Consider the following 25,040-nt stretch of genomic DNA (forward strand, 5'->3'; position numbering starts at 1 on the left):
CAGCCAATCCTTGGCAAGTTTACAGGAAATAAAGCAGTTGTGCCAAAGGGATAAAATTTAGTGCTGGCCCATAGGAAATTAGAAACTGTGGCTTCTCCCAAGAAGCACAATTCTAGAGATCTTTATTATATCCACTGATACTGCCTAGCCTTTATTATTTTTCCTTTGTTAGTATGGCCCAGCTAAACTGACTTCTCATCTTTAATTCCTGATTACATCGCCTGCTCTTCCAGGTCAATTCTCTCATGGTTTATTAAACTGTATTTCTTAAAAACACTATATTAACACGAGAGGTTATACTTACTAGAATCTGCACAAAAAAAAAAAAAAACCAAAAAAACCAACAAACAAAAAACTATTGTGTTTTACTAAAATCTCAAGCTTAATCTTGGACTTACTTGAAGGTCTTGAAACAACAATTGTTTAAATAATGCCTTCGTGCAAGTAATTTGGTATTCTTGTGTTTTTCCCCAAGGCGATGAAGCTGAGGAAGTCCCAGGCCCTTCGTGTCAACATGGCTTTTCATCACTACAGAAGGAAACAGGAAAAAACGATCATCTCTCCATACCATCTTTTCTTAATTCCTCATCTCTATTGGATCACTCTGCTTTTATTAGCCAAAGGCAAAAATCAAAGCACCCAAATTCATGTTTCCCTTCCACCAGTAGGCCTTCTCAGTCATATGCTCATAGTCCACCTTTCTGTGGCTTTGGTGATCAGCTGCTTGACACCCATCTGCCAAAGAATGACTTATTCAGACAGTTTTGTCACGAGTTGGTAGCAATCCACAGAAACATGGCAAATAGCATGCATGTAATCAGCCAGAATGTGTCTGATCTAACTGGACAGGTTATCCAGATGTGCCAGACCTTGACTAAAATGAAGAGTGAGCTTCAAAATGTGCACAGTGGTCAGGTCTCTAACAGTAGGCAGGGGGATAACCAGCAGACTACAGCATCAGAAAGCCCTTCTGAACTTAAGGTAGTGCTTAACCAAAGTTATCCCAAGCAAACTCCTCTTGTTCGGACTACTAGGTCACGAAAGAGAAAGCACCATTGCTAGTGCCCTTGACATTAACCCGAAACAACATTAACTGCTGTTGCATTAAGAAATGCTATTGAGTATGATTATTGGGAAAGTCCGTCAGAGTTCCCTTTAAGAGTGATATAAATTGTGGCACCTCAAAAGTAGGCTTGAAAATATAGTGCCTAACGTGTCGAACATGCTTTGGAAATAAATTAATAATAAATAATGAAATTTGAGGGCCGCAGATGGTTCTCCCTCAATAAAAACCTAGGCGCATACAGATTGGTTTCCTTGTCCTTATGATTTATTGCACTTAAAATAATTGCGCAATTTACGAAATGTATTTTTCTCCCTATCTCTGGTCAGCCTTTCACTCCATTTACTATCTTCCCACAACAGAGTCTCTCCTTCTTCTACCAGATCTTAAACCTCTTTTCCAACAATGTACATCTCTCATTTGCCTTCTGCTGCCAGATTTTAAAGTCCTTTCCCAATAATTCACATTTTTCCCCACTCTCTTTCTGCTGTCAGATTATAAACCCTTTTAATGCACGTCTTTCCCATTCTGTGGAAGGCCAACTATATAAAAAATATTTGTTAAAAAACAAGCAAATGGCCTCTTACTGAATTTCCTATATATACGTTCTCAGGTGTTAAAGTCATAGAAAAATATTCATTTCAGGTAATATACTATTGTAATACATTAAAATAAATCTAGATAACACTTCCTGAAAATCGGTTGCATTGAAATCATGTATTTAACCTGTAACAACACGTCTTCAAGAAGGGTTGGCCCTGGACAGCCTTTTTTTATGTAACTGCAATTTTTCAAGACAATATTACTGCAGTATATCTAATGTCTATAGCAGTAGTTCTCAACCTGTGCGTCCCAGGTGTTTTGGCCTACAACTCCCAGAAATCCCAGCCAGTTTACCATCTGTTAGGATTTCTCGGAGTTGAAGGCCAAAACATCTGGGGACCCACAGGTTGAGAACCACTGGTCTACAGCATGCTGTACTGTATCAAAAACTTCCTGTGAGAACTGTGGAATGAGTTGTTTTTGCAAAAGCAGCGGAAGCAATCTCAAACATTGCTTTTGTAACACCAGTTTTGCCCTCCTGATGTCTTTGGAATGGCTGTTTTATTTATAATGGCAGTTATATTAGATGCAATTCTGTCTTTGTGATAGCACAGATTTGCTTGTTTTCTTTACTATTTAAGATAGTGACAAGCAAATGGAGATAAAAGTTTCCACTTATCACCCCAAAGTGATATGTGGAAACTCTCAAATCCATCTCCAGTGTATCTCAGCTGGGCCTCTATGGACATTTTGAATCAAATAACCATTACATTTCTTTAAAGTGTAGAATACTTGATGTGCAGGTGCACCATACCTGCACCTCTTCTGCTACTACATGTAAAATATAATTCACCACAAAAATCATATAAAATGATAATGCCCTTAAAGGACAACTGCAGAAAAGCATAGTCTTTAAAGCCCTGTTTGTAGCAAGCATAAGATAAACATAGTGAGACTGTGACCAGACTGACTTTACACGCATTATCACAGAGGAAGCTTTTTGACATCAAAGAGGAATCCGTGTGACCTAAGATACATATCAAGATTGTATGATTTAACCCCATTAAGCATTTATATAGATTTTGAGCCAGGTATAGCATGAGCTAATTGCAAGTTAATGTGAAGTAAATAATGAAGGTCTTATGCTTGAGGCATTCCACCTCCAAAGTAAAGCAATTAGGCTGTTAGCGTCACAAAACTTCATTTTGCTAATTAACTCTGAAAAGTATACATTTTAATGATACATGGATTGAATAAAGCAAGTGCCATTATTAACTCACCACTGATGTCTTGAGTCGCCCCACCAAGATTTATTTGCATGTTAAACTTTTGTCGAGTGAAGTGGGTTATACATTCCACAATTAAAAAATTTATGTGGTATATGAAATGCTTTTTTGTATCACCCCACTAGGAACCTTTCGTTTTATGTGATGGTTTAAAAATATGGCATATTATAAATGCCCTGATTATATTGCTGTGCTTGACTTGGTGCTATTTAAATATGGTGGAAATATATCTTTATGGCTACTTTTGCTAACAATAAATGTGTAATGCTTACATCTCAGACTCTTTGTTGGTCATATTTTATTTTTTCCATGTGTCTGCCTTGAAGTTTTGCTTAAACAAAATCAGACATGTAATAACTTTGACAATTATTTATCTGCTCATCAAATTAACACAAGTGACACTTCTTTGGCATTAAATAATTTTCAGGAAAAATAGGTAAGTATATGCAATGACAAGACCTTGCGTGTTGGACTACAGCCCTGGGGGGCAAAGTTCAAATCCTTGTTTGGCCATGGAAACCCACTGGGTGATCTTGAACAAGTCATCACACACTCTCAGTCTGAGAGAAAGGCAAAGACAAACTACCCTCTGGACAAATATTGTGAAGGAAACTTTGTAATACGTTTCCCTTTAGGTTGTTATAAGTCTGAAATGACCTGAAGACACACAACAACAACACAATATACTCAATGAGGAATTTATGTCAGTTTGTATTGAACACTTTTTCTGAAGCAGGTTTTGGGGATGTGCCACGTATACATGACTAGATATTTAAAATTCTTTGAAAATGTTTGAGTTTTGAGAGTTTTCACTCAGCATGATAAAACACTCAACCCATTGTCTGGTTGCCTTCATTCTGTTCTTGCAATCGATGGCAATGAAGCTGGGTGAGAAAACTAAATTACACATTCAAAAGCAGCTATGTTCTTTGTGCCTGGCGTGCCCATACACTTCTTCCAATATTTGTAAGGTACCAAGTTGAAGGAGTTAGTGAACACAGTTTCCATGATCAGTAGATAATTAAGTTTGATTAATTAAATCCAATCCGTATATGTATAATCTTAAGTGATTATATTCATTTTGTGTATGGCAAGTTCTAAACTGTTCTAGCTCTCTCTTGCTTGTTACATAAATATGGCTCAAAAGTTGTAGTAGCTACTTTGGAAACTATTTTTCCCCAGCATTGTGATTAATTATTTCTGCCACCAAAAATGTAAATTATAATGCAAACTTTGGTATTAGGTTTGACCTAATGCACTTTGATTAAAAATATGTTTGCAGAAATGAAAGTTTCAGAGCAAAAATATGATAAATTACATTGTGGGTAAAAGTTAATACCATTCCAGCTATTAAAATTTATTCCCAGGAGCTGCTCCTGCTTTCGCAGAAGTAATACAGCATAACCTCTGCTCCTCTCTTATTTGGTTATGTACACAAATGTGCAATCCTCATTAATTTCAATTAAATCTGCAGAAGACCTCTCTTAAATTCCTGAAACACTCCCTTGCTCTGCCAGTCTCTTTTATTTATTACGTAAAAATAGAATGTTTGAGAGTTTGTAATGTTTCATTTGTAATTAACTTTTCCAACCTTCTGGATGTTTTAAGCATTTAGATTACAAAAATGCAAATACCTGAAAATGTCATGATGAACCAGAGCAGAGGAGGGGAACCCCTGGCCACTGGGTACACTTCAGTCATTCGCCATCCAGCTTGTAGTTTTCTGTCTTGTCATCCATCTGTGATCAGCTTTAACTGTACAAAGATTTTGCAGTGAAATGAGTTCTCATCTCCTGAAATGGAAGGTTTTGCCTTAAGCAGCTTTGTTTTTTTTTTTTCTGGAATGTTTTGCTAGAAACAGGAGCTCTGTTTTTTCAGACTGACAACATTCTGCATAGAACAGGAATACTGGTTCACAAACTGGCAAGGTTGTATGCTTTAAGGCTATTGCATTGGAGCAAATTGGGAAAATTGACAGCATGCTGCAGAGTTCCCTGCTCCTCAGTTGGAAGAAACTTCATTAGCAAGTTAGCTTAAAGAGAAGCCTATGCTTCAGAATAACCATGATCCAGCAATTCTATCTTCCATGACTGCTAACTTCAATTTCTCATTCCCTTCATTTGTAACAATGGAAGCCAGGCTGTCACTAGGAAGACTCAAGATCAAATTTGTATTCAGCCATTGAGCTCATTTGGCTACAAGGAGCCAGTTAGCTACTGCAGAGTTTTCCTACATTAGAGGATGTTTGTGAGAAAAAAATAAGTAGCTGTAAGCCATTTAGAGTGGTGTCCTAGCACTAAGGGCTGCTATGTATGCTTTTCTATAAGTAACACATTGTATCTTTGAGATCCTTGAAATATGACAAACTGTGTAATAAGAATTTATTGTACATATCTAAACATCGTTATCAGCGAGGCATAGGGATTTAAGCAATGGATTATGTCTCAGGAGACCAGGATTTAAGGTCCTGGTGGGGCATGGAAACCACATGGGGACCTTCAGCAAGCCAGTCTCAGAAGAGGGCAAAGGCAAACCTCTGACCAGAACATCCCTAGAAAATGTTATAATAGGTTCATCCAACTTGAAGGAACACAGCAATCAATCTCGTATTTAATTTTTGGGTTAGTGAATGTAAAGATAACTGATTTTCTGAAGGTATGGGAGTGATACTAATTTTGTGAAAACTTATGTTTCACTGGGTGGGTACTCCGGCCATTCATTTTACACTGGTATTATGGCAGCACATGACTGGTTGAGAACTGCTTTTACTCCTTGTACATCCAGCTCTATCCACAGCTGCATCCTTCTGTTGGATGCATCAGATGGTACAGGGTTTGTCTCTCCCAAACACTTCATGAAGGGGTGTGTGTGGTCAAAATGGCTTATTTACAGCAGCAATTCCCTTCAGTGGTCCATTAAAAAAGCACCTTTGGCTCAAAGAGTGAGATGGCGAGAGAAGTCCCTGGGAGGGGGTGGGGGGCATTCATTGTATTTTAAACCACTGTAAACTTTTTACAAATAGGTATACACTTTTTTGTTGGTTATATATTCTTCAGGTATCAATGGCAATTAAGTCTCTTCACAAGCAGAAACAACAGGCCTAGATGAGATTTAAGAAATCTTTTAACATTCCTGAGGTGTGCATGTTATTTTCTCGTAGCTCTGTCAGTTTGCATGTCATTATTCATGCCATCCAACACTTCTGCATCTGTGGCTTCCTTTGAAGGTCACCCCTGCTGCGACTGTGGCTGAGGTTTGTGTAATTTCGATTAAGCCTTGCTAGTGAGTCAATGCCTGCCTCGTCCTTGTCCTCAGGTATGTGGCCATCTCCCGAGAGGAGAGAGAACAGAACCTGATGGCCTTCCAGCACAGTGAGAGGATTTACTTCCGAACCTGTCGGGACATCAGGCCAGGGGAGAGACTGAGGGTCTGGTACAGTGAAGATTATATGAAGAGGTTGCACAGCATGTCTCAGGAGACCATCAACAGAAACCTCACAAGAGGTGGGTGTTTTTTATCCCTTTCTTCACTGCTTAAAAAACCATCTGGGTATGCTTATAAGATAGGCATGCAGCGATCTTTTTGAAAACTACATACACCAAAGAGGCTTTTGATTTTTAAAAAATCTGGTATCATCAAGCATATATTTTGATTGAAGCAAATGTAAAAGTAATGGTAGTTAATGTGTGAATAGATGTGTCTGAACAAGTGTCTTTTAATAGCAACCAGGAGACAGGCCGCCTCGAAAGAAGTGTCCCTTGATTCACTGGATTTCTGTCTCATGATACATTCTATGTCAGACTTGTCTCATTGCAAAAGACTGGTCCTGAATACGTCATATTAAGCATGATATACTAGTGGAAAACGTTTTTTAAAAAATGTTACCGTGTGACAAAGAGGAACAGACAAAAATGTGTATCAGGACTCTGGTCAGGTCCATATAATAAATACAGCAAGGTGTGTAGATAATCATAGCTGAGATCTGGAGTGAGGAGAGGGTCAATCCAGGGTTTTCTATCACTGATAAAGACTCCAGGCATTCTTAAAATAATGTCTGTGTATTCAGGAGGAATAACAGACTACTCCACAAATATATCTATGTCCACTAGCCTTAGGATACCACCTCAGGAACAGCTCTCTTTTTTCCCATGGTCAAGCAAGGGCCAGTGTGCAAGAATCACTTTAGATGTGTTTTTCCCAGTCTGCAGGAAATCCAGCAATTACCAATATTGGCAAGAGAGAGAAATGTAGATGAACAAAGTTAAACTGCAGAGTTTCCATCCTCCTCTGATTGCTTCATCCACACACTGGGTATTTCCACACGTGCAAAACATGTTGCACTAGAACTGTAAAAATGTCATGTACAAATTGTTCCTGAAATATGAAACAGTATTTGAAAATGCACTTGAGAGCACTACTGAGTTGCAAATCTGTTGGACTGTCTTTCCATAGGAAACGTGCCCACTCAGTAGTTTTAATGGTGTAAACGGTTAAGATAATTCATTTTAAAAGAATCAACTACTTTTATGTATTAACCATCTTAAGCAGGATTGTAGCTGAATGGGAGTAGCATCTCATTAAGATCCCAGGTTCCAACTCTGATGTTATCCATCAATTAAAAAGATTTATTATTATTATTATTATTATTATTATTATTATCTTTATTTGTACCCCGCTAGCATCTCCCGAAGGACTCGATGCGGCTTACAAAGGCCAAGGCCTCCAAACATAACATAACAATACACAATCTAAAGCCAATCAAAAACAGTTAAAGCAATATTAAAAGATTTCTAGCAAGATAGTTGAGATGCTCATGTGGTTGATATCCTAGAAGTCTGTTACCAGTGAACTTTGAACTTAAGCAGGTGTATGATATCACTCAGCATAAAGCAATGTGTTATGGTCTAAGGCCCATATCTGCATTGAGCCTAGATCTACCACTATATTAGAAGTGCAGGAAGCAAATAGTGGTTGAAAAGGTACAATTTGGCACATGTATTCTCTACACTGATTCTGCTATTTGTTTGGGGCCATCCACATTTTTGCTTGTGGGATATGCTGCAGTACTTCTGAAGCTATAATTATTTCTACATGCATAAAAATTACTCTTTCAGTGTTTGCTTCATAATAGCAGAATATCTTGAACCAATTATCACAAAATAGTAATTCTGGCGCCGGCATCCTGGAAATTGTTGCAATTCATTTGATGAAAGGCAATGTATATATTCTGGAACTCTACGGCCTTATCGCACATAAGCAGATTGGTAGAAGCTGTGATGATAAAATGAAAGAGCAAATGGATAATGGAGGTTTCTCACTTCTTTACAATGTTAGACAATGTTGAGTCACAATATAATTTAGAGAAAATTCAGTTCAGAATAAAGAAAATGCTGTTTTACAGATAAGCAGTTTTTATGAAACTTGATGCAACAAGATATGATCATAAAACCAGGCTTAGTTAGTTCTGGAAACTTGCTTAAGGAGCTGGGTATGTTTAGAATTGAAGGCTAAGAGGTGACACAATAGCCATGTTTAAATATTTGAAATGATGTCATGCTGAATACAGAGCCATCTAAGCATTGGGAAGAATTTCCTGATAGTAGGATCTATTCAGCAATAAATATGCGACCTTGGAGTGAGATAGAGCCCTCTATAAATAGTGCTTTGATTGTGTATTCCTGCATTGCAGAGGGTTGGACTGGATAGCCCTTGTGGTCTTTTCCAACTCTACATGTCTATAATCTGGTTTCTACAGGAGCTTAGTAGAATTCTGGGTGAATCTCTCTCTCTCTCCCTCCCTTCCTTCCTTCCTTTCTTTCCTACATTTATATGTCACCCTTCTCACCCCAAAGGGGACTCAGAGCAGCTTTATGCCCTGAATTCTAAAGTAGAGGATATCCTTTGCAGTGTGTGTAAGCTTTTATGCTAATACAGAAAATACAGAAAACAGAAAATACTGCTGATAACCCCATTTTTAAGGCTTTAACTTTATTGGGTGTTTTTCTGACCCATACCTTCTCTCAGCAGGAACAAGTAATCTTCCCTTTTTTTGTTCCTGATTTCTCTCTGTGTCATTTAGTTATGCCTTAGCCAAGGAACACTGAGGTTATACCTCAGAGGTGAATCTTAGACCTCTCTGTGTTAAAAGAATTAACCCACCCTTTAAAAACATATTCAGATTAAAGCAGGTTTTGGTTGACAGGCTGGCTCTCTGTTTTGCTTCACTGAAATATATTGGCGGGACCATAGATTTGTCTTTTCCCTGCCCTTTTGCAGTAGCATGTCCACAAAAAGGTGGTCTAGTTGTAGCCTTCTAGAAGTTGCTGGACTGCAATGTCACCAGTCCTATTCAGCATGGCCACTGATAAGGGATGATGGGAAGTTCAGTTTGACAACATCCAGAAAGCTAGATGTTGCACAATTCTCGAATCATCTTTTGAAATGTATATTTGCAAAGAAATGGGAGGATATCTTTGGATGGGTAAATGATGCGGTAAAGAAATATTACTCAGAATGCGTGAAACTGGTTGTATCGCTTTTGTGGTTTTCTATTACCTAGTAGTGAATTCCAAGAGTTCCTCTTTTGGCAGAAAAGAAAACTCATTGGAATAATTAAGAGCCATCATTGATATATGCAAGTGCTATTTTGATGCTTTGACTTGGTAAAAGATATATTTTTTTAAATGGGATTCTTCTCAGACTCACTGTTATTTGTGTATGTGTATGATAATAGCAAGTATGTGCACCAAACATGATATGAAGCCAATACGTCCTTACTACAGTTTTTTTTTCTTAAGGATCAGTTTTCTTTTTAATTGACCAAATAGAAAGCTTGGGTCATTAAAAACTGCTAAAAACAAAGGATGTGAATGTATTTTTAGAGAAGTTGTACTTAACATTTGGTCCTCTGGGTGATTTAAACTTCCCAAAATGTTCACATGTATTTTTCACACTCACAGATGCTGCAAACCTTTTTTTTTAGTTGAAAACTTGAATAGAATCCAATGTGTTAACTACAGTGCGACCTCAGTGTCCATGGGACAAGTAATTATGGTTTAATTTTTTCACATCCCACAAATATATGTCTTCTGTAGACATTTTCAAAATCCTCTGATATGACTCTATGGTATTTGTGGGCTAGAAATCCTTCATTTCAATAGGGATTGTTAGATATGGTTTTGTGTACTCACTGAAGTTCAGGAACAAATACTTCATGGATATGGAGGGCCTTCCTGTACTCTATCACATTGTATTAGAACATTAACCAAAATAAATTTTAAAAGAAAATGCTGTTCAAATCTAGGCCTTTAATCAGTGTTATGCCCTAATAGTAGCTAGGAGACATGGGCTTAGTTACTGTTTCATCCGTTTCATTCGTGTTTTCGTACCATTTTGTTTATTCGGAATTCATGAATGGTACACCCCCCTCTGGTACGGAAACACCAGTGAAAAGAATAAAAAGTGGGAATTTCAAGGAGAGTGCATCTGGCAAGCAGGCCCTGAAGCGGAGTGCCAAGCCCTGAAGATGCACTGTGTCCACACACGCTGCTGGAGTTACAGTAAGGTCGTGTGTCCCCCCCCCCCCCGATGCTTTACACAGTTAAGGGGGGAGAAGAGAGATGTGCCTGTGCCTCCCAGAGCCTGCAGCCCTGGCAGGCATGAAATATTCATATATTTTTTGAATTTTTCCAAAAATACCCATTTATGTAGGCACCCAATTTCAGAAGTGGGGCCCGAAAATGAAAATGGGGGCATACGAATGAAACACACAGAAACGGATAGAAATTCCATACAAATGCACAAGTCTAGTAGTTAGCGGTATGGAACTGACTTTTTATATTGCTGTAGTAGGATTTCAAGACTGCCATCCTAATAGATCAGTACTTGTAATGGGACTGTGTAAGTATACAAGCATAGTGTCACAAGCCCCAATGCTCTTTCCCTTCCACCAACTAGTTACTGTTTCTCCCCCATCACCTACCTAGCACCCCCCCCCAACCCCTAAATGCACCCAGCTACCTTGAAGCTGAGTGATCTTTCCCTTTACTTACTCACAGTCATGTTCTTTCTCTTCCTTCATCTGCTCCATCCAGGTTCAGTTTCTTTCTGTTACTTGCACTCTTTTCGTTCTGAATAGTCTATTTCTAACATGAGGTCCAGTCATATTTTCCTGCTGCTCACTTTTCTCCACCTCTCCACCTCTCCTTTACCAGGAAACAGAATCTTCTCCCTCTCTCTCTCTCTCTCTCTCTCTCAATCCTTTTTTTTTTTTTTTTTTGAATGATTTGGGAAAACATCAATCATAGCTGGTGCGGTGCTTCCCCTGCCTGGAGGCCCTATGGAGAAAAGAATATGTGGGTCTAGACTGCATGGTTAAAAATCTGTCACCAAGTTGCTGAAGATGATATGACAGGCTAAATTAATTAAAATTAATTCCTTTCATGACCAAAATAACTATAAGATGCAAACCCTCAGAACTCTTAGCTTAATGCTAAAATTTAGGAGTATAGGTTTTGTATTGTATCTAAGCAATTGTAGAGGCTCACACCTTTCTTAGTCTAGATTGCAAGCAGAAGATATTGTTACAATTGTTCAGAATTAATGGTGCCTGAATGTAGAATATTTATTTATTTACAATATTTATATACCACTTTTCTCACCCCTGGGAGGACTCAAAGCAGTTTACAACAAATAATGAAAAAATTCAATGCCTTACATACATAAAAACCAAATCTAAACAAAACATATAACTATGCATACATTCAATAAGACAATTAAGCCTAAAATAAGAGAATATTTAAACATGAAAATATAAAAATTAAAAAACACCTAATAAAACATTAAAATAAAGTGTTATAAAATCACATGATCCAAACTCGTATACCGGGCCATTCCAAATGTCGATTGCACATATTCCATATTTACTTCTATCACATTTATGATACTGCACAAGTGTGTTTTAAAATGAAACATTTGCAAAGAACGAGATAAAAACTTTGTTTGGAAAGCAACCATGTTTCTGGATGTTTGGAGTAATTAACAAGACAGAAGAAAGATGGAAATTGAGCCAAACCCAACATCTTTTGAATTTCCAGGTAAGGATATTTGGCTATTTCCATTGTTCTGTGTAATAGCTAGTATATTTTTAAAATAGTTTTTAACAGAGGAAATAACATTTAGCAATCTAGTGGAACTAGAAGCAGAACCCAATTTTGGAATTCACCAAGTTCCATTTCAGTTTGCTAACACATAAAATGGGAAATGAGATTGTAATTTCCTTGTTTTCTCACGTCTCACATCACTGTGGGCAAGAATGAAAAGCTCTTTCATCTGTATTGTTTTCACATTGGAATCTGTGAGTTTGTATACCATTTGCCTGATAACTTTTACCAAGTCAAAGCTACTACTACATTTTCTTCAAACTAACATATTGATCGTTTTAGTTTCATTCTTGAAGCTACCAGTTATATTAAACAGCTGCCTATAGTCTGTCTTCTCTCAAATGTCTGAGGCCAAATATTATATGGCTATCTAGATATTGCTTGACTTTTTGAGAAAAATATTCTCCACATTTAGTTTCTGAAGTGTTATTCCAGTAAGTATCCTTAGCATTAATTATTCATGTAAGTGAAAATACCCAAAAAAATTCTAATCACTTATTTGGGATATGAACTGTTCCACAGTTCCCACTGATAATCACAATTCCTAATTTGTCTTTCTAGGGGATAAAAAATCACTAAGGGAAAGATCTGAAAGAAACACAGAAAATCAAATGGAAATGATCTATCCCCTCGAGCTCACAATATCAAAGCAAGGGAAGAGTCCCTACAAACGCTGCTTTGAAGAAGGTGTATCTCAACCTCAAGCAAAGAAAAAGAAAATAGATCTCATCTTCAAAGATGTCCTAGAAGCATCTCTAGAGTCAACTAAGATGGAAGAACATAAGGTCACAAGAAATTCTGCTCCTTCCACTAGAAAGTCTTCTAGATTCCGAGAGCAAAATGCCTCAGAGAGCTGTGAAACTGGTATGCAACACAGTTCTCCAAATCACAGTGGGAGCAGAAATGAAGATGAGTGGAAGGTCCCCCATGGCCCCTCTTTCTCTGTGTCCAAAGAAACTGGCCTACTGGAAGATGAAGGTGATGAACCGTTGTCATTTAAATTGAATAGCCCCACTGATCTCACTCTGGCACCAATTGACGATGAAGCCCTTGGCCTCCCAACAACTTCATTATGTCCCAACTGCATACGGTTAAAGAAAAAGATTCGTGAGTTGCAGGCTGAACTAAATATGTTAAGATCTGGCAAGTTAGTGGAACCGCCTTTACTACCTCCACAGGTACCTGAGTACCAAGCATTTTCATATCCCACAGGTAGGTTGCACACAATAAAAGTATCCTGCAAATTCTGTATAAGGAGAGTCCTTTTTGCCATTAATGTCTAAACAATGTCAAGCTCTTACTGTTCTGAGAAGCATCTTTACTCAGTGTGGTCTCATTGTTGGGCCTCTGGAACAGGAACACAGTCCTGTAAAACAACTAATTCTGAGTTTCTGTCTGTAATGATGAAACGCTATTATTTCTTTTTACTGTAATCTGTGCATTTTCAATAAAAAAGAAAATCCATTGCAGGGAATTTGTTTGCTGTATTCTTGATGTTTTCCCTTACTGGAGAAATAATAGCATGCTGTTATTCAGGAAGTATGATTGGCTTTCTATATCAAGCAGGAAGTGTAATAGCTCATGATGTGTGTGAACTATATAATGGGTTTTTCCCTTTTCAGTCTTGTAAAAGACCTTGTTCTTTAATCTGCTGATTGAAGTGTATTTTATTTTTTGAAGAACTTCCAAATTTTATTCCATTGTGTATCTCATTTATGCTTTTTGTGAACAAGAAAATAGTCAAAATGAGACTGAGGTTTGCTATTTGACTATTTGAAATCACGATACTAAAAATGAAAAGGTCTCAAAATGTTTATGGACCAAAATGTGTTACAGTAATAGTTTTAGTTTTACTGAAAATGATATATAGCCCAACTGCATGTAAGCGGTGGGGGAGGGGGAGGTAGCAGCTTTCTACTTTTTTATGTTAATTTTTTAAGCACTCTACTTTAAACTTCTTGTTCTTTCTGTTTGTTTGTTATCCTTGTGCAGCTTCAGAAACTATCATGTCTGTTCCCACCATCATGGAGGATGATGACCAGGAGGTGGATTCAGCAGATGAGTCAGTCTCGAACGACATGATAACAGCCACAGATGAGCCCTCCAAGATGTCTGCCGTCACCAGGAGAATTCGACGCTTCAAGCAAGAATGGCTTAAAAAGTTTTGGTTTTTGAGGTACTCCCCTACCCTGAATGAAATGTGGTGCCATGTCTGCCGGCAGTACACAGTGCAATCTTCTCGGACTTCAGCCTTTATCATTGGCTCTAAGCAATTTAAGATACACACTATAAAACTTCATAGCCAGAGCAACCTCCACAAAAAGTGCCTGCAGCTCTACAGGCTCAGGATGCACCCCGAGAAGACAGAAGAAATGTGCCGCAATATGACTTTGCTCTTCAACACAGCCTATCATTTAGCTATGGAAGGTCGGCCTTATTGTGACTTTCGGCCCCTTGCAGAACTACTGAGAAAGTGTGAACTCAAAGTGGTGGATCAGTATATGAATGAGGGAGATTGTCAAATCCTAATCCATCATATCGCTCGAGCTCTGAGAGAAGACCTAGTTGAACGAGTCAGGCAGTCTCCCTTCCTCAGCATCATTTTGGATGGGCAGAGTGACGATCTACTTGCTGACACAGTTGCTGTTTATGTACAGTATATCAGCAGTGATGGGCCACCAGCCACTGAATTTCTCTCTCTCCAAGAGCTGGGGTTTTCTGCAACAGATAGTTACATCCAAGCATTGGACAGGGCCTTTTCCTCCTTGGGAATTAGACTGCAAGATGAAAGGCCAAGTGTTGGTTTGGGAATAGATGGTGCTAACATTACTGCTAGTCTTAGAGCTAACATGTACATGACAATCAGAAAAACTCTGCCTTGGTTGCTTTGTTTACCCCTCATGGTACACAAGCCACACTTGGAAGTATTGGATGCAATCAGTGGGAAAGAACTTCCATGCCTAGAGGAGCTAGAGAACAACCTAAAGCAGTTGCTCAGTTTTTACCGTTATTCCCCAAGGCTGATGTGTGAATTGAGAGTCACTGCAGCTACTCTTTGTGAGGAAACTGAATTCTTGGGAGACATTAGAGCTGTCAAATGGATCATTGGGGAGCAAAATGTCCTCAATGCACTGATCAAGGATTACCTGGAAGTGGTGGCCCATCTCAAAGATGTCAGTGGGCAGACACAAAGAGCAGATGCATCTGCCATTGCCTTGGCTCTCCTGCAGTTCCTTATGGACTACCAGTCGATTAAGCTGATATACTTTTTGCTGGACGTAATTGCTGTACTTTCACGTCTTGCCTTCATCTTCCAAGGTGAATACCTCCTTGTGTCACAAGTGGATGACAAGATAGAGGAGGCCATCCAAGAGATCAGCAGGCTAGCAGATTCCCCTGGTGAGTATTTGCAGGAATTTGAGGAGAACTTCCGTGAAAGCTTTAACGGTGTTGCTGTGAAAAACCTACGGGTGGCTGAAGCCAAATTCCAGTCGATTCGAGAAAAGATATGCCAGAAGACCCAGGTCATTCTTGCTCAAAGGTTTGAGCCTCGCACCCGGGCATTTGTGAAAGCATGCCAGGTGTTTGACCTTGCAACTTGGCCAAGAAGTGCAGAGGAGCTTATGAGCTATGGTAGGGAAGACATGGTGCAAATATTTGAGCATCTGGAAGCAGTGCCAACCTTTTCCACTGACATCATCAGAGAAGGCATGGACACCAGAGGGAGTTTGCTGATGGAGTGGCGAGAACTGAAGGTGGATTATTATACCAAAAATGGCTTTAAAGATCTAATCAGTCACATTTGTAAATATAGGCAGAGATTTCCTCTTTTAAATAAAATAATCCAGATCCTCAAAGTCCTTCCCACTTCGACAGCCTGCTGTGAAAAAGGACGTAACGCCCTTCAGCGAGTGCGTAAAAACAATCGTTCTCGACTTACCCTAGAACAGCTCAGTGACCTTTTGACAATTGCTGTTAATGGACCACCTATTGCCAACTTTGAAGCCAAGAGAGCATTAGATAGTTGGTTTGAAGAGAAATCTAGCAATAGTTATGCACTGTCTGCAGAAATGCTTAGTAGGATGTCCTCCCTGGATCAGAAACCTATGCTGCAGAGTATGGACCACGGATCAGAATTTTATCCTGATATTTAACAAGGAATGCCTCTCATTTAGAAAGCTGTTGAATCTTTTTTTTAAAAATCAATACTCTAAGCTTTGATATGTTATATGGAAATATATATATATGTAAATGCCACACTGAAAATTTATCAGATGAAAGCTAAGAAGATTTTTTAAAGACAACACTTAACATTTACTGACATCTTCAACCGTGGCAGCTGCAATGTAGGTGGCAACATTTCATTCTTCAGAAACATGCTGGGGCCATAGGCTGTATTTCAAACTGATCAATTTATAAGCTAGACATCACAGGTCAATGTCACTCTACTTCTTGCTATAATTTGTGTGTCCATGTCTGCTTTCTCTCTGCCTTTTCCCTGTTTTTAGTCAGCTGTTGAGCCATTACACGCCTTTCCTTATGATCACTGGGATTTCTGAGCCCTCTGTGTAAGTCGTGGAGGTCCTTTCCAACTCCTTAATTTAATTTAGGTCAGAGTGGTTCCTTATCCATTCTTCTGATGATCTGGTTAACTTTTTGATTGTTTGTCTTATTTCTTTCAATCAGCTTGTGATGCCCCCTTTTTGGTATTACACTCCAGTGGGCATTTTCAGCTTAAGGCAAATCTCCTGTGAAAATTCTACTAACAAAGGCATATATCTTACAATATTGATAGCATGTTCAGATGAAAATAACATAATGCAGAAATTGGGAAATTGGGGGGAGGGATTGTTTTTGCATTTATATTTTTATATAATAGGGGATAAGAAAGAAATTAAACTCTTTACTGAAAACCTGGGCTGCTGTGGAAGCTAGATAGCCAGTGAGTCAAAACCCACAATAGGTTAAAGAGACACACTGGCTTAAAATAAACGTATACTAATTTTATGTTATTTATACTCAGTCTTTATAATCATAAATAGATTGTGTCTTCTGTTTTATTCTTTTATATATATATAAGTGAATGAAATGCCTGCGATATTTCTGTGGCAGGGTGTATCAATGCAAGAACCATATTTGGTTGTTATCACATGGCAATGTCCTTTGATAGGTTCACATATCCTCCTTTGACTAAGGTTTAATTTTCCATTGTATGGCAAAAGGAAAATGAAAGGTGCTATATTTCTGTGTTTGGGGTCTTTTAAAGGATGCACTTGGGCAGGTGCACAAAATGTGATTTGTAGATGAAATGATAAATGCATTTGTGGAGATATCTTTTTTTTAACTTCAGTGTTTCAGGTCAAATAAGCCTAAATGAGCACAAAATCTCCACAACTGTTTGCCATGTCCTGCTGACTGCAGTATCATAATAGTGCTAGATGGTCACAGAAATGAATGGAAGGAATCCTTTTGTCCCGAAGAACTACTAGGATGGCATGTTTCCAGAGGGACTAACCTCATGCCAGTCTGCATTGTTTTGGACAAGCCTACCACAATGATGTCAGTTACACTGAACCTTTCTATATTCCTTCCCAGCATCCTCATTTTTCCCACCCCCTTCCTGTTGGTCTTGGTGCTAAGATATCTCTGGAACCATTGCTGCTAGATTATCGCTTTTCATTTATATAGATATATAATTTTATTTTTAACAGTATGTTTTAAGTGATGATGTAGCATGTTAAAGCAGTCTCTCTTGGGGTATATCTACAGCAGTGTCCTTTGCTGCATCTCTTTTAATTCTTGTTTGTCCTGCATTGTTTTCATGCGTATTTGGTTCTTACTTTCAGGACTCCAGACACATTACTGAAAAGAAAAATACAGGAACTTGATATGGTATATGAAAGTAGCCTTGATTCCACAATATTATAACAGTAAATGCAATTGTCAAGGTAGTATGGCTTTCCCCGCCTTCCAGAAAAAAAAGAGAAAACCTACAAGTTAGGAGTTGTCTGTAGCAAGTGTACATCAGTGTAAGGATCATAAAGGGGGGCTATTTCGAGATTAAGGAGAAGTATGGGTTACATGAAAGATATGATATGACAAATATTTGTCCAACTTAATTGAACAAAACAAGTGCAAGTTTCTGTTTCTGTCATGTCATACTGATATACAGGACTGGGTAATGGGGGAGGGATAAGGAATGGAAGATGGATTGAGGCAAGCAGGATCTGGGAGCAAATGGCACGAGGTACAGAATGCAGCAACTTTTACACAGAAATATAAATGCTTAGTATAGATACATCTTTAGTCAATTCAGCTTTCCAGAACCCCATTCCCCACAACCACTACCATGGAAGAAGAAGATGTTTTCTTGTATTCTCTGACAACAGTTTGAATTGGACTTCAAAAGTTCCTCCTCCACTACTACTCACTTTGAGCTGCTGGTAGAAAATGAGATTGAAGATGAGCAAGAAGGAAGATTGTTTAGGAAATAGCAGTGCCACATAGTTTTGAGCATTGTTGACTGTAACTATAGCATTATGAGAAATATCAGCATGCTACAACAACAAAGAGCACATTTTAAAGGATTATACCACATCAGTTTTCTGAACATAGCAACAACTGTAGTAATTTGGAGAACACTGATATCTTCAAAGCCAATTGTGTACCATAGGCTTTACATTAGACCAGCATTACATTACAGAGAAATCCCCATTCAAACTAGTTTTTGTCGACCTAGTAACAATATTAACTGAAAGGTAATTGTTACTCACTCAATTAGAGCATAGCACTTGGCTGATTATATAAAGCCAAATCATTTTAAAAAGAAAAATCATTTTATAGTTCCTGTAAATTCTTTTGTCTAGCCATGTCCAGCGATCTGGTTGAATAACAAATTATGGTCAAAAATATTTTTAAAATATAAATATGGTTTATACGTGATAGAGTTCTCTTTCCGTAGCTGCTAGTGTTATGGTGGACTGGATAGAGAGGACAGATTTAATCCAAATTAGGATTTATATTAAAACAAGTTATGTCAAAAGAAACTCCATACATTTAAAAAAATATTGTTGGCAAGTGCTAGGGTAAGCTACACTTTATTTTGCTTATTATTTTGGATAAGAATGCTTTTTCTATCGTACAAGTTGTTACTGGATTATGACACAAGAGTAAGATATTACTCAATGTTCACAGATATATAGTTGTTTATGTTTGCTAATTAGGTAAGGAAATTCATGTTTTGATCAATGCTCAAGGTTTAACGGGTTTCAGGAGGCACACAATTAAATTACCTGTGGGATGCTTATACAATATTCTTTGTGTGAGAGAATAATAAAACAGACAAATTGCTAAGAACAGAAAAATAATTTCCTGCAATCTTCCTCTATTCCATTTTCAGGATTTTCAGAGACATCCGCATTTAAAAAAAACCTGGCCATGCTGTAACTAAATCCACCAAAGTTAATCAATTTAAAGTATTATTATTTTAAGTGAAAGAAGCAATTATGTATTTAATCCACTTGCATTGAAATCAGTCTTGTTTAAATAACCTTGGCTATATCATACTCTATATTTCCTAGCATTACAGTTTTTAAAAAAGTGTTATTTGTTCATGTCTTAATATAGCATGATCAAAACTATATAACTCTGTTTACACCTACAGTCTTATCTTAGCAATTTTACAAAAAATATCTTTCTGTTGGACACATGAGGGATTTCCACAGCTGGTTGCCAAAATTGTCACTTTAAAGAATTGTTGCCTGTGTGATTTAGTCATAATCCAAGTTTTTAACATTTGATAGAAATGGTAGAATTTTGCTTCTAAAACATGTTACACCTGGTTGTTGCTTACTGCCTGTAAAGAGATTCCTAGAGTAAATCTCTAGTTCAGTCAAACATATCATCTTCAAACCAGGGAAACCATCCTTTGAGGCAATTTTAGTCTCCCTCAGCTACGCCTTATATGGTGTATTCACAATTTGTTCCTTGGGGCTAGGAAATGCTCCAAACCAGATTTTTGGGAAGCCTCGGGGTGGGGATTACAGGAGGGGAGAAATATAATAGCACTCAGGACTGGAGCCTGCCCAAGAATTAAACACACAATCTTTTACTCTGCATTATAGTATTTGCTTGTTTCTTGCTTTAATTGAAAAAAGTCATATAATGGACAGCAGTGTCATGAGGACTTAGTGATTGTGTTCTCATCTATAGCGATGACATAATGCAGTTTCAAACTATATAATGCAGTTTTAAAATGTGTTGCATAGTAGTGTGGATGGGGCCTGTGTGTGGTTAAGCTTGATCTGATATGTGGGTTGCATGTCAGCAATGCTAGATCAGATAAAGAGCTCCTGAGACATGAATGTCTATAGCCCAGGTGTGTGGAAACACGATAAAGCTTCAAGTGAAATGATTGTGTTGTTGGTCAAAGAAGGATTTCATTGCCCTCGCATGTCACTTTTGGAGAGATAGAACTTTTGGTAATTATACTGGATCAAATATTTGTCTAAACTCAGTTGTTTATGTTCTAGCTATCTGTTTGGTTGTAATTTCGATCAGGTAAAATGCAGTGAAAATAAAGTACACTAGAGGGCATCAGCTGTTAAAGTATTTGTAGATGTCTAGGGTAGCAGAAGAGCACAAGGGAACATTATCCATTGGATAATTGGATATTTATCCATTGGATAATTGCTTGCATGGTTCTTACTCAAAAAATTGTATAGTTTTCTTTTGCAGTGAAAAGGAGATCAAAATGGACAATCTGTAAAGGATCCAGTCTTTAGAAACCAAATTAATCAGCCTGTTATGTTCAGACAATATATTATAGTTAAGAATATATGAGCGCTTATATTTCTGAATAATATAAAGAAACAGTTTGTAATCAAGTTTTTCTGTTGTTTTCAGTTTCTGTGAATAATTCGTGCATATCACTCTGTAAACCTTAACTCCTTACTAAGACTTTTACCATGTTGGAGTTCTGTTGCATATTTCCAAAATATCTTTTAATTCAGGCTCTATCACAGCAGCATGCTTCTGTCTGGCTGAAACTTACCAAACACATACTTGTATCATCTTACATGCAACCTACCAGTAATGCGTGGAATCAAAGTCGTAGGGCCAAAAGCCAAACTCAACAGGGAGTATCACAACTAAACAGAAAACCAAAGCTATTTCTACATTTGCAAAAGCACAGTGAGGATGCATGCATGGATAATGTAAGTTTGTCCTCTTATAGAGGCATGCCCTCTGCATCAAAACTGATCCTTGTGTTGATTGTGCCCGTTCCTTGCATTTTTGTCAGGATGGGGTTTTAAAGGCTATTCAGACATTTTGATCCTACAGCACAAGCTGAACTTCTAAAAAAGTCTTTCAGGTTATTTTTCTACTTAACATTGTTTCTATTTTGTGTAGTAGAGCTGATGCCCACTTTTCCCCTGTTTACTGCATTGCTTGGAACTTATTTTTTTGTAGATGGCTGTTACCAGAATCCCCAGCCAGTATAGCCACTCTCCCTCCTCAATTTAAACAACAAAAATCAACTCAATCCATAAAAGTAGTTCCTCAACTATTAGAAATACATAACTCTGCTCTCCAGCCATTGTACTTTCACTCCAATAATACTTTCACACCAGTAATATCTATGCAATTCTTATTTCCCTTTGTAAGTAGTTAGAACGTGTCTCTTTGAAACCTGGTGTATATATGTAATACTGATTCCCCAAAAGGTGCAATCTAAAGAAATCCATGGGACTTGAGCTTTTAAATCCTATTGCTTTCAGGTGGATTTTGGTTCAACCAACTTTCTCTGGGTTGCCCTCTCACTGGACATGATCTGACTAAGGCTGAGCATTTTGATGCTCACATGATTTCAGAGGGAGAAACTTAAGTATGAGCTTCATCCTCCCATTGAAATCAGTGGCTAGATTATGCCTATAGCTTTTGTATAGCATACCCCATGTAATAATTCATATAGACCACACCATATAAGAAATTAATTCACATGGCTACATGTCACTATATATATAATAGACTATATATTTATATATTTATATGTTTTCAATAGATATAAATAGATTTAGAGAACTGACTGCTCTGGTGCAAAGGCTGGCCCTGTGTTTAAGCGACAGGTATACAGCACAGAAAATTAGAGGTGTGGCATTTAGTTTTACTCCAGTGTTTGCCTGTTGAAAGAAAGTTGTCTAGTGAAAAGTATTTTGCTATGGGTTGGAAAGGCATACCAACAGGGTTCACAGTGTGTTAACAGATGCCTCTGTAGCAGTACTGGGGATATCTTGTGATAAATGATAGTGAACGCATTTGCTGCAACGTAGATTGTAGATGCCTGTGTTCTCACTTTTGGATAATATGTATTCAATCCACTTGTGCACTTTCCCTCTTTGCTAATTAACTGCAGGTGGAAATACAGCTTGTGCTGTACCTAATTGGTATTGCCTTGTAGTTAGCAAATTGAAATGGTATGATACATTTGAGTGGAATACAGGCATTAGTTGCACTTGGCCAAGCCTTATTGACTTTCAGCGGCACTTACATTTGTGCAACCTGGATTATTTTGTTTTTATAAAAGACAATGAGACTCAAAAATGAGGGAGAAGATAGTATCTGGAAAGTGGATCTGGCATAAGAAGAAAACGTTTAAGTGCAATGTTAAAAGGTGAATGTATTTAGCTGGGGAGTCATGCCACAGATGTTCCCTGTATGTGCAGTTGTATTGCTGTACCTTCACTACTAGTATACTCTTTGCTTACACTTTTTAAGAAAATACAATTTTTCATTGTTGAAGGTAAATTGATTGGCCATTCAAATGGCTTCAGAATGAACAATGAACTGAAGTCATCAGATGGCAAACACTATCCTGAATGCTGAATTCATTTCAGTAGTTCTGGCTTGAGGCATTACAACTGAACCACTCTGACAAAAACACTGTTGATGTGATGTTATCCTTTAAAACTATGACTAACAAAATCATACATTTGTTGCAGATCCAACCACCATTTTCATTGATCATTCCTTTGTGAAATACATGCTGGGAGGTCTTTGAGCTGAACTTTCCCTTTCTTTGCCCAGGTTTCGACAAAGCCATTTTGATTCTGCAGCTGAAAATTGTTTTCTGTTGGTAAGACAGGTATCCCAAAATATGTTTGTTTGTTTGTTTGTTTTTTTTGGGGGGGGGGAGGGATAAAACATTCAGACTTCAAGCATCCAGGCACTATGTAATATTTTATGCAAGTTTTGTTGTTACAATTACTCTGATCATTGGGAGGATTTTTTTGGAAAATGTAGAAACGGTTTTCCTTCAATCAAGTGACTACTTGCACTGGTGTTGTGCAGCTTTATGTTGAGCGAACTTGTGCCACATACCTCTGGAAATGGAGGTTTGTTTATCTTCTTGTGATACATCAGGGCGTTGCCACCACACAACTCTGGAAACCCACCTCAGTTACAAACCAGGCCTACCTGAAACGCTTCAGGATTGTAGAGTGTCAATCCATACAAGAACAGCTACCTAGAAAATGTTTTCCTCAGGATCAACCTCATGAACAGTTTTACCTTCTCATGGCTACTGGACTCTTCTCTGGCCCGCATGCTGCCAACAAAGCACTCTCACTCTGTATTGAAATCCCTCAAGCACTGCACCTCATGTACAGAAAAGCTGCCCCAGCCCACACTGGGGAGGCGTATCACACAAACTCTAATTGTATAAATGCAACAAGGAGGGCTGCTGGATTTCTCCTCTTCAGGCACCCTTGCATAACTCAGAAGCATCAAGGGGATGGAAATACCTCCTCGTGTTTGGCCTTCCCCTCACCCCTTCCCCTCACAACCCCAGTCTCAAACAGTTCGTTTGACCATGCACACATGTAAAGGAGGGGAGGGGGAGGAACAATTTAGAAATCTATTATTACATATGTATTAAAATGTTAATATCACACTTTTTCTGACAATGTTTAAAATGTTATTATTTTACGGACTATGCTTTATAGTACCTGTGTGAGAGGGGCTAGGACACTGGATACGAATAGAGCTATGTTGATATATCAGTATGTACACGAGAACTTGGCTTTTGTCATACATCATACTTGTAATGTAAGATGATTATTAATAAAAAAACCTTCAATTTATCAAGATGTATAAGGCATTATTTATGTCAAAATGTCATCTTTTATTTTAAGCGTGAAGCTACAGACGCTGTTTGAGAGACTTTCAACCTCACCAGAGGGGGCTGAATTTGGTGGCAATGCCAGTTCCCCTTCTCTTTGGCCATGGAACCCACTGGTTCCCATCCCATTATGCATAGCAACTTTAGCGGGGCTCCATGGTAAAAGGAAGGAGACTCGATGTATGCCACCACAGCGACAACATAGGAGGCTTCCCATGTCACATACAAACAATGGGGGCAGCCAGGGCGACGGCAAATGGGCGACAGCTTCTTGATGAGCTTCTTTTCCCTCCAAGTAAATCACTGCTTCTCCTTCATGGGGATGAGTGGTGGTATAGATATTAGTTGGCAGTCAACAAGAGTGGTTCCTTATTGTTAGCACTGAATAAGAAGAATGTGGCTCTACGATCCCATGTTCACTGTGTTTATTGAATATACTGGCTGTCTAGAACAGTGATTGCAGGGGTTTTTTTCAGCTTGTAACAGCAGATTTTTCGTACTTATTAGGGACACAAATTTCTATTTTCTCATTTAAACAAGATTTCCAAACCAGTACAATATGACCTCTGTATTTTCAGGAGATACATTCCAGATGTTGGCATGGATTCGCAAAAATGCAGCCAATAGCAAATTCCATGGAACAAAAAAATGACACCTAGAAAACTTAGGAAGAACAGCTTTATCTTCTCATCTCTATGGTCAAATTTCATAGTTGCCTGGAGGACCTAAAAATACTGACACATTTTGTTAGATGTAGATAACTGAAACCATAGGTACGAGCCCTGTGGATATGGGGCTTGTACTGTACT

The 25,040-nt window shown here is 38.2% G+C and overlaps 1 protein-coding gene across 2 annotated transcripts in view; it reads left to right on the forward strand.

Annotated features, from left to right (window-relative positions):
* The window catches only part of PRDM11 (PR/SET domain 11), a 54,999-nt gene extending 30,806 nt beyond the window's left edge, over window positions 1-24,193 (forward strand). The window contains exons 6-8 of one of the 2 annotated variants that reach the window (XM_060764192.2): window positions 6,208-6,395; window positions 12,615-13,265; window positions 14,046-24,193. In XM_060764192.2, coding sequence (XP_060620175.2) covers window positions 6,208-6,395; window positions 12,615-13,265; window positions 14,046-16,207 — 3,001 coding nt within the window. In that variant the 3' untranslated portion in view covers window positions 16,208-24,193. The remainder of the gene's footprint in view (window positions 1-6,207; window positions 6,396-12,614; window positions 13,266-14,045) is intronic. The other variant, XM_060764199.2, reaches the window with a different exon arrangement.
* Window positions 24,194-25,040: the final 847 nt, after the last annotated feature.

The sequence above is a fragment of the Anolis sagrei genome, chromosome 1 (genome assembly GCF_037176765.1).
Source record: "Anolis sagrei isolate rAnoSag1 chromosome 1, rAnoSag1.mat, whole genome shotgun sequence".
Taxonomy (NCBI): domain Eukaryota; kingdom Metazoa; phylum Chordata; class Lepidosauria; order Squamata; family Dactyloidae; genus Anolis; species Anolis sagrei.